At 42.2% G+C, this 14402-nt stretch overlaps 1 protein-coding gene across 6 annotated transcripts in view; it reads left to right on the top strand.

Moving 5' to 3' along the window:
- The window catches only part of INPP5A (inositol polyphosphate-5-phosphatase A), a 215471-nt gene that overhangs the window by 6385 nt on the left and 194684 nt on the right, over nucleotides 1-14402 (top strand). For 4 of the 6 annotated variants that reach the window (XM_085888389.1, XM_085888383.1, XM_085888369.1 and 1 more), the window contains exons 1-3: nucleotides 2313-2420; nucleotides 4055-4129; nucleotides 10182-10282. In XM_085888389.1, coding sequence (XP_085744515.1) covers nucleotides 2328-2420; nucleotides 4055-4129; nucleotides 10182-10282 — 269 coding nt within the window. In that variant the 5' untranslated portion in view covers nucleotides 2313-2327. Of the gene's footprint in view, nucleotides 1-1051; nucleotides 1094-2312; nucleotides 2421-4054; nucleotides 4130-10181; nucleotides 10283-10684; nucleotides 10767-14402 lie in introns of those variants that run through there. The other 2 variants (XM_085888406.1, XM_085888374.1) reach the window with 2 other exon arrangements.

Raw genomic sequence — 14402 nt, 5'->3', positions numbered from 1 at the left:
ATGAAATTGGGTACACACATCAATAATAAATTGAACTGGTGCCTTTTGCTACTTGTCCTCATTTACTATGGCGGGGGATATCGAAGACTTGTCTTCAACAGATGCTAGTTTATTTTCATTTTCAGCCTATGGCTGCTTGGCTGCATCATTTTCTGGGGTCCCAGCTGTGCTGCTGATGCACCACCCCCTGTTACCAGCACACTGGTACTCATTTTGCCGACATCGGAAGGATTACGGGCTGAGTCACCCCTACCTGGTGTTGCTTCAACAGCCCGACGCGGCTGGTGTTCCTTAAAGTCTGGTGTCACCCCTACCTGGTGTTGCTAAAACTCAAGACCCTAGGATCATGACCCAGCCACTTTGACCGTAAAGCCAACACCAGGCCTCCACATTGATGTTGATGCATCATCTTCGGTGATGCGTTGACTCGCCGAAGGCGTTCCTTCGGTATAGATCGCAATAGGGTTGCTGTCGCCTGAACCCGGGAGCGAAGCGACTGCATTTGACGATCCCTTCCTTTGGGAAGGATGTGATTGTTATTTCGGCCATGGTGGTTTAGGTTGTGAGTGTCTGACGCCATTGTGATAACAATCATTGCTGTGCACTCGGTTGCCAGTGCCTTGAGCAAATAATGTTGGGTTCGTCCTGTGCATTCACAGACCGGTTATTCCTCTATGCATGTCGGGACTCGTGTCGTCGCGATGATCTATTTGCTAATGGAACACTCCTTTGATTTTTATTTTGTCATTTTGCTTCATTCTGTCAAAATCCTGTAATCCTGTTCTAAAAAGCCATTTTTCTAACTCCTTTTACCTGAAGTTTATTCCATGGGAGTTTATTTACTTTCATCTCCTTACTCGATTCCTTCCCATTTGCACATTTTTTTTTTTTTTTGTTTTGCTTGATGTTTGACAAGTTTAAAAAAATAAAAAAAAATCATAACGACAACAACAACAATTTTTGTCTCCCTTTGTGTTTTGTTTTGTTGTCCACCTGTCACTGCTTTACCTCTTGATTTCAACATTGTTCTTCGTCTTGTTCCTCTTTGCAGCCAGAGCAACTGCAGAAGAACTGGCTGCAAGAGTTTTTTGAGGTAAGGGATTGTTGCATGCATTCCTTTGAGCCACTTTGTTTCTGAAAGGAAGACATCATGATTTCTTGCAAACGGGTTTAAGTTGGAGTCAAAGAACACAACATGAGTTGCATGTTGTAATCTCTGTGTAAATGTAAGTGATTTGTGAATGTGCAGTAAAAGGTTGATTTTGATGAGTAATCATAATTCTCGTATACTATTACGAGTCGGGTTTTCCATACGTGTTAATGTGAGTGTTTAATGGAAATTGTGCACATCTTTGCCACGTGAGACAAGCCTGAATCATCAAGCGAGGGTGTGAGAAACAGCCCTATATTAATTCATTTGGCTGAGATGCTCAGAAATGTATTGAGATGGCTTGATCCACTTGGAAGGGGTGGGGAGTGAGGAATAAATAATGAAAATAAATGGTGTCTCATGAGTCCTGGTGGTGATCTCCCGCGCCGCATCTGGGAGTTCTTGGGAGCAGTCTAAAGCATGTGGGTCATGCAAAGACCGAAACTGGAGCCAATCTCTGCCGTTCGCCAACTGGTCTCTTCACTCCTCCACAACACTCACAAAGATCAGACTCGTCTGCCCGTCTGCTCCCCTGCTTTCCGACCTTGCCCATGCTCTTAACAGGATGGGCAGAAGCATGCCCATGCAAAACCAAAAATGACTTATCACTGCGTGTGCTTCAAGACCAACTCTGAATAGACTTCTTATTAAGTAATATAATACGAGGTTTGAGTGGAGGGAGGGAATGGAAACTGGACCCATGTAGCACACAGGGCATCTACTCTGCATCCGTTGTACAGTGGCCCATGTATGCTCATTCACAAAGTACTGCACAAATATCGTCACGTCTGTATAAGCACAAATACATAAGGGTGTTGCCACTCCTTCCCACACACAGTTCAATACAACTTTAACTTCCGTCAGCAAAGGTGGACGGAGGTTATGTTTCCACCCATCTTGTTTGTCTGTCTGTCTTTGAGCATGATGTCTCAAAATGTTATTGATGGATTCAAACGAAATTTGGTGGATAGGTTGGGTTCGTGACTAGGATTAATTTATTCGATTTTGGTGAAGATCCAGGTTGAGATCCGGATGTGAGAATTATTATTATTATTATTATTTATACATATTTTTAATGTGATTCTTCACCATTGAGGAATGGGACCAAAAACAATATACAGCACAATGTATGAAAAGGTGATGGCTGGATTTGGACAAAACTAGGTGGACAGTTTGGATGTGTGACGAGAACACTGATTTAAATTTTGGTGCAGATGCAGATCAGGCCTATCGGTGTGATACAACACGTAAACTGTTCAGCCTTGCTGAGGTATGTGCTCTCCCAACTACTGTTCAAGTTTATTCTGCTTTTCATCATGTACTTGATGCAGCTCTCGTTTCATTTATTTTTATTTCTCCCAATAAAGCTCTATGTACAAGAGGTCCACTTTCCCAGTGTTGTTCATACTCATCCAAGGACTCGTTAACAAAAATTCGGTTCTGGTCTGGCTTGGTAATTTTGCCAAAAATTTGCCGGTTCCTGGATCAGCTTGGAACTCGGATAAGTGAGCAATTTTTTTATTTTATTGTTTTTTTATGATTGAGGCTCGTGAAAGAGCTAGAATCAAGCTTCTGTAAATTGATCATATATGTGATGCATAGCCTCAATCTAAGCTGCGTTGACAGCTACAGCTGGTCACAGCGCTGCTTGTGTTACAATCCAATGATGTCTGTGCAGGAAATTATAGCGATTTAAAAAAATGTATTTGATAGTTGTGAATCCAACTTTTGAACCTCGGTTTGCACTTGATAGTGCAAAGTTTATCTCCATTCATTTCATCCGATAATCTACTTATAAAAGGATCTGAATTTCTCCACCATGCTTCATGCTAAAGGGCTTTGCTGTTGTCGAATAATACAAATGGTAGTGTTGGAAAAGTAATAATAAATTTGCCACAAAAATTTGTTCGTTTTATCGTAAAGCTTCCCGTTTCATACGCATCTTTCTGAGTTTGACGAAGAAGCGCTAATGGTTATATATATATATATATATATATATATATATATATATATATATATATATATATATATATATATATATATACAGGGTAGCCCGAAAGTTACTTTACCCCTGATAAATTTCTCGCACTGCCCTCGCCCGCTATGGTATGCGGAAACACTGACTCAGAAGAATGGTGGAACACATACAGATACAATGATAAATTAATTATTGTAAGTACTGCACAATAAAACCTGTATATTAAAATAATTCAAGAACAATGCTTCACTGGGAAGGGTAAAGTGACTTTCAGGCTACCCTGTATATGTATATCTATACATATATAAAGTTGAAAGTGTGTCTGTCTGTGTGTGTTTCTCTGTCACCTATGCACGCGAAAAGTACTGGACTGATCCTCACCAAACTTCACATGCTGACAGAACATGTACCCGGGAGTGTCCCTATGCAAAAGAATTGTACTTCCGGCTTCCGGTTTCCGAATTATGATGTCATCACCTGATTTCGTAACGTTCATTTTTCAAGTTCAGCCGATTGACATGGGGCCAACGCCATTTGCAATAGAATGAAAAAATAATGCTACAGTCAATTGAAGACAATGACTTCCGACTTCCCGGTTTCCGAATTATGACATGCATTCGACACACTTGCAAAAATGACCGTATGTATATTATACCGAATAATGATATAATAATCATCTGCAAATCATATTTTATTAACATTTTCTTTGTTCATTATTGTTATAACCATGGTTATAAAAACCATTTTTATTGTTACTGTATAACGTTTTTACGTCACTTTGGGATCAGTGATCAAATAATGTAAATCACGATTAAAAATTATTTTTTGATGATGCGGGAGTTATCTTTATTAAAATCAGTGGAGGAAATGTACACCATGTCTGATATTTGGGTCTTTCATGTCTCCGACGATGCCTTTATCTCCAGGGACGCATCATTTCCCATGACAAAAACCAGAAGCAAAAGGGTCATGGCCAACGACACGGATTCCAAATTGCCAGGGTATTGTGTTGTTGTTGTTGTTTTCTATTCTCTCATGTGCACGCGTTGATTATGAAGCTCACTACGTTCGCTATTAAATGCTGTGCGGTGTATAAACACGATCGGGTTTGACTTCTATGTTGCGAATATTAATAAATGCTGTGCGGTGTATAAACACGATCGGGTTTGATTTCTATGTTGCGAATATTAATAAATGCTGTGCGGTATATAAACACGATCGGATTCGATTTCTATGTTGTGAATATTGTATCCACACTATTAAAAGTGTATGTGTGGCAGCCTCTACAATTTTACAATTAACCGCGACATATATACTCCTTCAGACCCGCCAACATCCACGGGATTCCTGTGCGGAGCACGGGTATCCCTGCTAGTATGTAATACAATTTAACATGCAGTGGTTCGAATGGAAACTTTTATTATTCCACCAAAGCAGGAGGCCTTCAGAAGGGCATGGAAGGGGCACACAAAAAACAACTGTTATAAAATCACTCGTTTTGTGTGTTTGTACTTCACTTTACATCCTCGATGACACACACAGATGGGCATTGAATACGTTTGTGAAGTGCAACATGCTGTCTTTTGATTAAACCCGTAAGCATCAGCTTATCTCGATGATGAAGTTCATTACGAAAATATATTGCTGTCGACTTGATGCCATGAAAGTAGACAAGGCGTGTTATCTCTGCAGGCATGCTGTTTGATATTGTTTTTCAATTCTTATTCTCATGAAGCGTGACTCGCATTGACCAATCAAGCCCAGGGTAACAGTTCCAGTGCCTGATTATGGTAGCTCTTTGCTTTGAAACTCACAAAGTGAAACAAAATGACCATTCTGTAGCACATCCGACATTTCTATTTCACACGTGCGAAATTCTGCAATTACTTCATTTCATGTGACAAGTGAATATCTGAGTTTTCTGAGTTGCCAAACCTACCTTAACTAGGACTCGGCTCGGAAGCGTAACTTGGGACCTCGGTTCACACAGCACTAGTTAACTTTGCCAAGTTTGGTAATTAGATCTTTAAAATGCACAATTTATTATATCTTGCTTTCCCAATCTTGCTGAACTACTGCCTTAATGACTTGGTAAAACACACTTGCTTCAGGAATAGCTTTGCACACTTTGCCAACTGCCTGGATTCATATGGAGACTGGACTTTAATTGAAAAAATTATATTATTTATTCGGACTAAAATATTAGGTTTTTTGTTCTTTAATTTACAGTAAATGTGAATATAAAGTGGACTTTTGAACTTTCAACTTTTGTCTTGGGCTGAAAATATAATGATTTTTATCTTTGGTTTAAGTAATGTTTACAGCCTATGAAATAATGCACACTATTGTGATAGTAGATGATAAATGAATGTATTTCGACACAATTTGCATCGATATTCATAATCGGCATTGTGCTGCTCTTGTTTTTATCATTGCAGATCTTTTACTCAGGAAGAATATATTGGCTAAAGTTAGTTTGGACTGGTTCATGTTATTATTATTATTATTATTGTACTGCCATTAGAGTATTAGACAATCCAGCTAAATTGCTGAAATGCAGAAAGGAACATACTTTTTGTGAAGTAGGATACATTTACCTGGGTTAAAAGACTTATTACCTCTACCGCTGAAGGTGAAGGAGGTTATGTTTTCACCCCTTTTTGTCTTTGTTTGTTTGTTTGTGTGCAGGATATCTCAAAAAAGTTGGGGATTGATCCAGATTAAATTTGGTGGACAGGCTGGGAGTGAGATAAGGATGAACTGAAAATATTTTGGTGAAGATCGGGATCCGGATCCGGATCCGGCTTCGATGATTTTTAAAGTGATTCTTCACCATTGAGAGATGTTTCGAAAAACGATATATAACGTGACATGTCAAAAGTTTGTGGACTGATTCGGACGAAACTTGGTGGACATGTTGGGTGTGTGACGAGAAAGAATTGATTTGATTTTGTTGAAGATCCGAATCTCGATCTGGATACAAGAATTATTTAATTGTGAAAGTGATTTTTCACCATTGAGAGATGGGGCCAAAAACGATATATTGTTGGTGGCGATAAACGGCCGACAGGTGGAGCAGTAGAGCCGTCTCCCACCGAACACCCGGAATTTAGGTCGTGACTCTCAGACAACTCCGAAGGTCACGGGTAACTTAAGGACTGTGATCGCCAATTCTCTGACGGCGTGGGGTAGGGTTAATAGCCAAATTTCAATATCCCTAAATACCCACGTCGTCAAATTGCCAGGGAAGTCACACCCTCGACAGACCTCAGGCGGAACGGGCCGTTTACCGAACCCGATCCGGGTGTAAACTGAGCGGGGATTACCAAGATCCATCGGTCCAAATGACAACTTACCGGCCCAAACGGCCTTACTCCTTCTCAAGCCCGCACCGTGCTGGGCCAATGGTAGAAAAGACAGCCAACAAACTGGAACATTTAACAGGGGATTTATTTTACAATAGGGAAGGAGACGCAGAGCAGAGTTATCACGAATAAAATAAATACAATTTACAAGGAACACAGGCACTTAACAGTTTCTACTTACAGACGACGCACACGCACACGCACACGCACACGCACACGCACACGCACACGCACACGCACACGCGCACGCACACACACACACGAAAATGGACCCCGTGGGTCTTTATTCGGTCCTCCCACCGAGGAGGATAGTTCAGCTGGGGGACCAGGGCCTTGTCGGGTACCTTCCCGCCTCAAGCGGTCACACCCACTCCAAACCACCACAGTGGGACTCAAACCCACAACCCGAAGTCCACGACCCTGATTGCTCGGTCACCAGACTTGCCCTCCAATGGACCGCAGACCGCTCAAACCACGACCACCACTGTCTGCAGTCCTCTCGTCTTTTTTCAACCCCTTTCTTGAGGTCTGAGCGATTTCTTCTTTCGCCACTCGCCTGCCGATTGGATGGTGCATCTCTGGGGGGGGTGTCGAGGAATCTCGGAGGCCCGCCCCCCGAAGAGGCTCCGTAGTAGCTTTTGGCACGCTGGCCTCCCATTGGCTGGGGTGCGTGTGCGATGCTCACCCTTCGCTCATTGGCTGGAGGAAACGTTCCATGCCCTTCCTCGGGGCGGAGCCTCGATCTGAGGTGATGGAAGCTCCGCCCATGCCTTCAGCCAAAAACACGTGGGCAATGGCGACCGGGTTGAGTGAGGGATGGTGACGCTGTTGTTGTTGTTGTTGTAGATGTATAAAACCTGACTATAAAATAACTCACAGCGCACACGAAATTCCCATTAGACATAGGGGATGGATTCTAACTATACACATACTTATCGAAATAACTGAACTACAGAGACTCTGGCTGTTTGTGTGCGAAAGGTTTCCAAATCCGTAGCAATATAGCATGATATTTCAAAAATGTATTGGGACTGATATGTTCTTGTGGATCAGACATTGTGTGGTGGAGTGTGCACTATCGAGTGCCATTATAGTTGGAAGTGTTTTCCCATTTTCTGAATCCGTCAAGGTCTGGAGAAAGGTGGAGGCTGCTTGCTGCATGTCTGCATGATGAGAAATGATATGGCAGAAGGTGGAATTGTCAGTTTAGAGATGGGGTAGGATTTTGTTGGTAATTAGATTTTTAATGAAGATGAGGAACAAGACTGGGTTTAAGACATTCCTTGGGGCGCTCCATCCTTGAAAGGGAGATGAGATGAGAGGATCCAATTAAGAGCTACAGACTGATGTGAGTGGAGGTGGTCTTGGATACCATAAGCAGAGTTTGGAGATTAAGGTGGGGTTCCAGGCTGTATCAAATGTTCGAGATACTGTATATCCAGAGAGATGGCCTGATCTCACCTCTGAACTTGAGAGCCTCAATCCATTGTTGGGAGAGTAGAAGCAGCATGTCCAAGGTAGAATGACCATGTCTGAAATGGAACTTATTTGACATCAGGCTATTGGAGAAAAGAATGGATTTGATGTCGACTGCAATGATGCATTCCATGACCTTGCTTATCATTTGAAGCAAGCTATTTTTTTTTCTTCTTCTTGATGAAACCTCAGGTACTTTGAGTGTGCTCTTCTGTTCTCCTCCGTGCAGTTTTCTTAGTTTTGATGGCTAGTTACACCAAATTAAACAGTTTTTATATTGTTGCGAATCTAGAAACCCATCGCACACAACAGCCAGAGTCCTTCTAGATCAGTTCTATCGGTAAGTATGTGTTTCAAGTCGGGGTCCCGTCCCTTGGTTTAATGGGTGATTAATTGTACGTGCATTGCGGAGTTATTTTATCGTTAGTATTTTACGTCCCAACCAACGATCCCCAACAACTCTCTGCTTTTGGCATTGTCCACGCTCTTTGCTCGCCGGCGAGCGAGCGCATGCGTGGGCGGAGTTTAACATGGGCATGGCGTCCCTCTTTGGCCAATCGGCAAGGAGTGGGCGTCTCACCCACCCTGTCCCCCACTCAACACCATTGCCATTACACGCGTGGTCGGAGGTGAGGAGGTAGGCAGAGCTACAAACGCCTCCGATCAGGACTCCACCCAGAAGGGTGGGAGTTGCCCCACCTACCGTGGGCCTGTCCAATGGGAGAGGGCCAGGGAATCGCGTGATGGGTCCGACCAATTAGGAGGCGAGTGGCCAGGCGAAGAAGCCCCTCCCTCCTAAAGAGGAGGAGTGTGGTTGTCGGGACCAGCGTTGAGAGACAGAGATCGTGGCGTTTGCCAAGAAGCCTGTCATAGTGTGTGAGACATTTCTTGTGGGAAAGGACATTTCAATTCAGACATTTCCAACCTGGCATCCAAAGCCAGTGAGTGGTTGGCGACAAGAGTGCGTTCTGGAGGATTGTGGATCGTGGCGATAGCTGTCGACCATCTCATCAAGGGAGACCACATTGTCTCGCCTCCTCTGGGTTTGGCTGCCCTGGTCCGTGCTTTTGGCGACTGGAGCTCCGGGAAGATGTGGACGTCGAGCCACGTGAACTCGGCCAGGTAGCCAGCACGTTCTCTCCCCTCAGCTCGTCTTCCCTCGGAGCTGAAGGGGGCAATAAAAGACCCGACGGGGTCCATTTCTTTGGGTGCGTGTCTGAGTGTTGGCCCTTCTCTAAGTAGAATTAAGTGCTTTTGTTGTACATTATTTGCATTGCTTAGTCGGATAACTCTGCCCTTACATGCTCCCTCCGTTCCCCAATTATTGTTAATAAATTCCCCTCTTGTTCAATGTACCAGCTTGTTCTTTGTCATTTCTGCTATTGGTTTGCCACGGTGCGTATTGGGGATTGGGAAGGCCGTTGCCGTAGTTGTATATTTGGACCGACGGGCCTTGGTAACCATCCTCTCAGGTTACGCACGGTTCGAGCACGGTAACGGCTCATTCCGCTCGAGGCCTGCCGAGGGTGTGAATTCCCCGGAAGCTTTGCTGCGTGGATACTTCGGTATATTGAAGTTTGCAATTAACCCTACTTCACACGGTAGAATTATTGGCGATTCATAGTCCTGTAAGGGACCTGTACCTTTGGACTTATCCGAGGGTCACGACCTAAATTCCGGTGTGTTTGGTGGAGCCGACTCTACTGCTCCCCCTTGCCATCGTGTTTGCCACCGAGACCCGGCCCCACAACAATATTACCATTGGTGGACATTAAATGTCCTGCTCTCTTTTGCCAGGACACCGTGTGATAATACACTTGCCGAAATCCCGGGCAATGTAGAAATGTATATTTTACATTAGGTCATACTAGTATACATTTTAAAAGATTTCAACTTCTCATTGAAATGAAGAGGCACTGGCTTTTAATGGAAACCTTTTATTTTGACATTATGGAGAGGAAAAAGACTGTCTAATATTCATTTTCATCAGAAGTGTTTACTGATACAAGCCACAGTGTTGGTGTGATACGTGTGCCTTCTTTACTCGTTTATTTATTTTTTGGGTATTTAACATGCATTGGCCTTTGAAGTACTTTTATTACTTGATATTGAGGAATGTTGGTGTTTTTAAATTTAATATTCCTGTTTGTTTGTTTATTGTACTTTTACTCACGTTGTGGCTCAAGCCTGGTTATTTCTCATCTTCCCCAAGGTCGTACGGGTGCAGAAGCCACTATTCGTAGCTGTACATTGTCAGGAAGTTGGAGGAAAGAATTTTTGTGAGTCCAAACCACACGTGGAAGCTTTTGTCAGGTGAGTGGATGAAATCTGGAATTGCTTTGTTTTGTTTTGGGGTTTTTTCTTCAAAAATTATTTTATTTTTTTTAAAGTATTTTACACTTTTATTGCATGTTAATAATCTATGCATGTCTATTTAAAATCCACTGTTCTAATCCTCCCTGAGGGCAGAGTGTTTGTTTCATCAATAGCTTGGTTGGAGTGGAGAAAACTCCCAAAATCCAAGCTTACTATTCATCTCCACTCCTTTGTTGTTGTTCTCCTGCTTGTGAAATCAACTTCTTCAGATTGTTGTGTTATACCTTTCCTTCCATGGCTTCATATTGGCGGCAACACCAACTCGAGCTATCTGCTACTCCTACCCTTTATCTTTGCTACATTGATAACCCTCCTCTTTCCCTCCCCATCTATTTGCAGGCAGCAATATTTCCTACCTTTCCTCATCCTTGTTTGTTCTTCCCATTTTTTTTGTGCTTGGACGTTGTCTCCTTACTCAATAGTAAGTGATGTCTTTTACTCTGTCACTTTGCTTGTCCATGAGCCTGAATTTTGAATAAAAGTAAAAACTTTGGGGTTCTGGCATCAAGGTGAATCCTTCCCCTTGACTCAGGAGTCTCAATCATGTTAATACAGTTGTATCTGTTGCCATGAACACCAATTCACAAATGTACAGAAGAAGATTGCATTTTTTTTTAAATATATATTTTTTCCTTATCAGTATTGTTGGTAAATAGTTCTTATCACACTGGGAATTGGTCTGTGCATTGTTCAGTTTGTTCCATTATACAAGTTATTGGGTGAATGTGAGACTTCAGAAAGAAATTGGTATGCTTTCCAACAGCAGCATGTCCACCATTATAAAACTTAAAAGCAGTCAACTGGATCAACTCAGTAAAAGGCCAGTTTATCTTTGACTCCATTTCACCCTGGACTAACTGACTAAATCTTGTTACTTCAGCCAATTTATTCTGAGACTTTGATTTTTAATTTTTTTTTGAAGGCTCCAATCATGGACTATATATAGTCTTCATCGAGGCCAGGCCTTAACTGAAAGAATTCCATAGAGAGAGAAGTGAAGAAAGAGAAAAGTCTTTCAATCCTGACAAATCTCACACCCTCACCATGTCTCTCCAAAAGGTCCGTCTGGATCCCCCCCCAATCCACTTTCTCAACAATCCCCTTGAAGAAGTCCTTTCATCAAGCTTTTGGGTCTCACTGTCTGCCACGATCATTCCTGGGAAACCCACATCTCCAACCTGGCTTCCAAAGCCAGTCGCCGACTGGGCATCCTACATCGTGCAAAGTCCTTCGTTAGCACACCTGAGCTTCTCACCACTTGCAATGCTTTCATCCACAGTCTGATGGAGAACTGCTCTCCCCTCTGAGTGGTGCTCCTGCCTCTCACATAGCTTGACTTCACACTGTGGAAACCAAAGCTTTTGGGATCATTGGTATCTCCCAAGATGAAGCCAAGTCTTTGCATCTCTCACTCTCTCACCAGAGGCAGGTCGGTGGTCTTTCTGGCTTCTACCATCTCCTCTTCGGCCTTGCCCCCCCCCCCCACTGCTCTCTCTGTGATCTGTCCCCCCTACATTTCTGCAGGGTGCTCAAGGTCCACCGAAAAAACCCTTCTGGTGAAACTGGCAAGATCAAGATTCGCTGCTCACCTTCACTCTTTCATTCCTCTTTTTTTCCTGCCTTTGGAACAAACTCTCACACTCTCTTCAATCCCATTCTTCCCTCCAGGTCTTCAAAACAGCTGTTCACCACCATCTCATATCTTCCCCCATCAAAAATACGATCTTTTTTACCCCCGCTAATCCACCCCAAACCCACCTCTTTCAAATTCCCTGTTTTCCTTCCTGAAACTCCCTGTCGTACCATCTTGTTTACCCCATGTACCCTGCCTGCTCCATCCCTCTCCCTTCCACAGATATCATATTGTCTTTGTTCCCCACTGTTTTTTTGCTTCCCTCTCCTGCCCCTCTTGTCTCCTGTCTTGTTATATGTTTCTGTGTATTAGCTCTTGCATGTTCCTCGACTTGGTATACGAAGGGGGAAAAAATATATAGGTTGAGTTTTTGAAAAAGGGATGATCACAACTGTTTGGAAAGACATGAGAAGGTAGAGTTCCAGAGTTTGGCAGTGGATGTAAAGAAACAAATCATAATCATGTGATGTAGTCGCTTGTTGAGTAATGTATAGTCAATTGCAATGAAGAGGAGGAAGCTGAAAATTTGTATGCAGTCTTCTGTCATGGCTTTTCCTTTGGTTTTGACCCCCATTCGACTGGAATTGTATTACTTTTTGACTTTGTGGTCTCGCATAAAAATGGCTCTCAAACAAAAACTTTTAATTTTGAAAAATGAAGTACAAATGTGGATTTACAAAAAATTAGTACACCCACTACCTATGTGAGCAACAGGAAGGGTCCTGTTATTATTCGCTACAACCTCCATCGCGTGACCCTTCTTCCTGTAAAGTTTGGTTGACATTGGATATGTAATGAACAAATGTATCACCGTCAAAAGAGACAGACAGGCAGACAGACACAGACACACACCAAATTGCATATTTTAGTATTACGATGTTTTTCTTTTGAAAAACATTTTACAGTTGTCTTGTGAATTTTTACCATCAAGTTTTCTTGCTTGTAAAGTGCTTTGATCTGTTATTCTTATAAGAAAAGTGCTGCGGTATAAAAGAAATAGAGCGTCCGCTCTGAGTGGGAGGTTGGCTGTTCAAACAGGTTGTAGGTTGGAGTGGGAGATTAGTTGTGGGAGGTTGCCGAGGAATACTAAAGACTTTTGATAAATATGGTATGTGCTGTTTCCTTGCTTGATGCTCAGCATTTAAATAGGATAGAGCATGGACAGACAACACTGGGATGGTAAAGGCAAAAACCACCCAGTATAATGCTTGCCAAGAAACTGCTTCTCCAGCACCAACATACTGTAAAGAGTATGGTACATCGACGTCAACATGCAAAAAGGAATTTGATCAAGTGATTCAAAATTTGGCTTCTATGCCAGTTTGGCTATTGTATTTGGGATGTTGTTACCTCCATCACCAAAGGTGGAAGGAGGTTATGTGTTCACCCCCATCTGTTTGTCTTTTTCTTTTTGTCCGTCTGTCTGTCTCTCTGTGAGCAGGATATTTCAAAAAGTTATTAGATGTTGGTTGTGTTCCAAGGACGAACTGATTAGATTCTGGTGAAGATCCGGAACGCATGATTAAAAAAATATATATATTATTTTTAATTTACCTAGTGATTCTTCACCATTGACAGATGGGACCAAATATGATATAGTAGAGTACAGTACAATATAGCATATTTCAAAAAGTTGTGGATGGATTATGATAAAGTTTTGTGAATGAGTTAGCCATTCTCATTAACCTCCGCCATCTTCGAAGATGGATGGAGGTTACTGTTTTCACCCCTTTCTGTTTGTTTGTTTGTTTGTTTGTTTGTTTGTTTGTGACCAGCATTACGGAAAAACTCCTCGACGGATTTCAACGAAACTTGGTGGGGGGGGGGGGTTAGGTATGGTCCAAGGATCATGCCATTAAATTTTGGACTTGTTCCCCCCACCCCAAAAAAAATTGTTAGAGAAAAAAATGTTTTTTTTTGCATTTCTACATGTTTTAAGTGATTTCCAACCCCCCCCCCCAAAAAAAAATTGTTAGAGAGAAAAAAATTTTTGCAACTTTTTTTTCAACAATTTCGATTTCTTTTTGCATTTTTACATGTTTTAAGTGATTTCCAACCCTCCCCCCCCCAAAAAAAACGGAGAAAACTATAACTCTCAGCACTATTGACATCATATTTAATGAATAAGATATAAGGTTCACTTGAGTGACCCAGCAGTATTGGCGGCGGAGGTTTTGCACTCTCCCGAGTGCTTCCCCTCTAGTTCATTCCTGTCATTATGCTCTTATATGAATTAAAATTAAAATGAAGAGAAATTCAGTTTTTGGATTGAAGACATCCGTGATGTAGGGGAATTAAATGATTGCAAAAGATTAACCTTTTTGTTATGCGAGTATTTTACGTGCACGAAGAACTAAAATATTCACAACAATGGGCTTTTCAACTCGCAATAAAATGACTAGCTATTGGAGAGTTTTAAGGTAT

The sequence above is a fragment of the Eptatretus burgeri genome, chromosome 1, assembly GCF_056783735.1.
Source record: "Eptatretus burgeri isolate ZD-2024b chromosome 1, Ebu_testis_v1, whole genome shotgun sequence".
In the NCBI taxonomy this organism is placed as follows: domain Eukaryota; kingdom Metazoa; phylum Chordata; class Myxini; order Myxiniformes; family Myxinidae; genus Eptatretus; species Eptatretus burgeri.
This window is presented reverse-complemented; position numbering and strand designations above follow the sequence as displayed.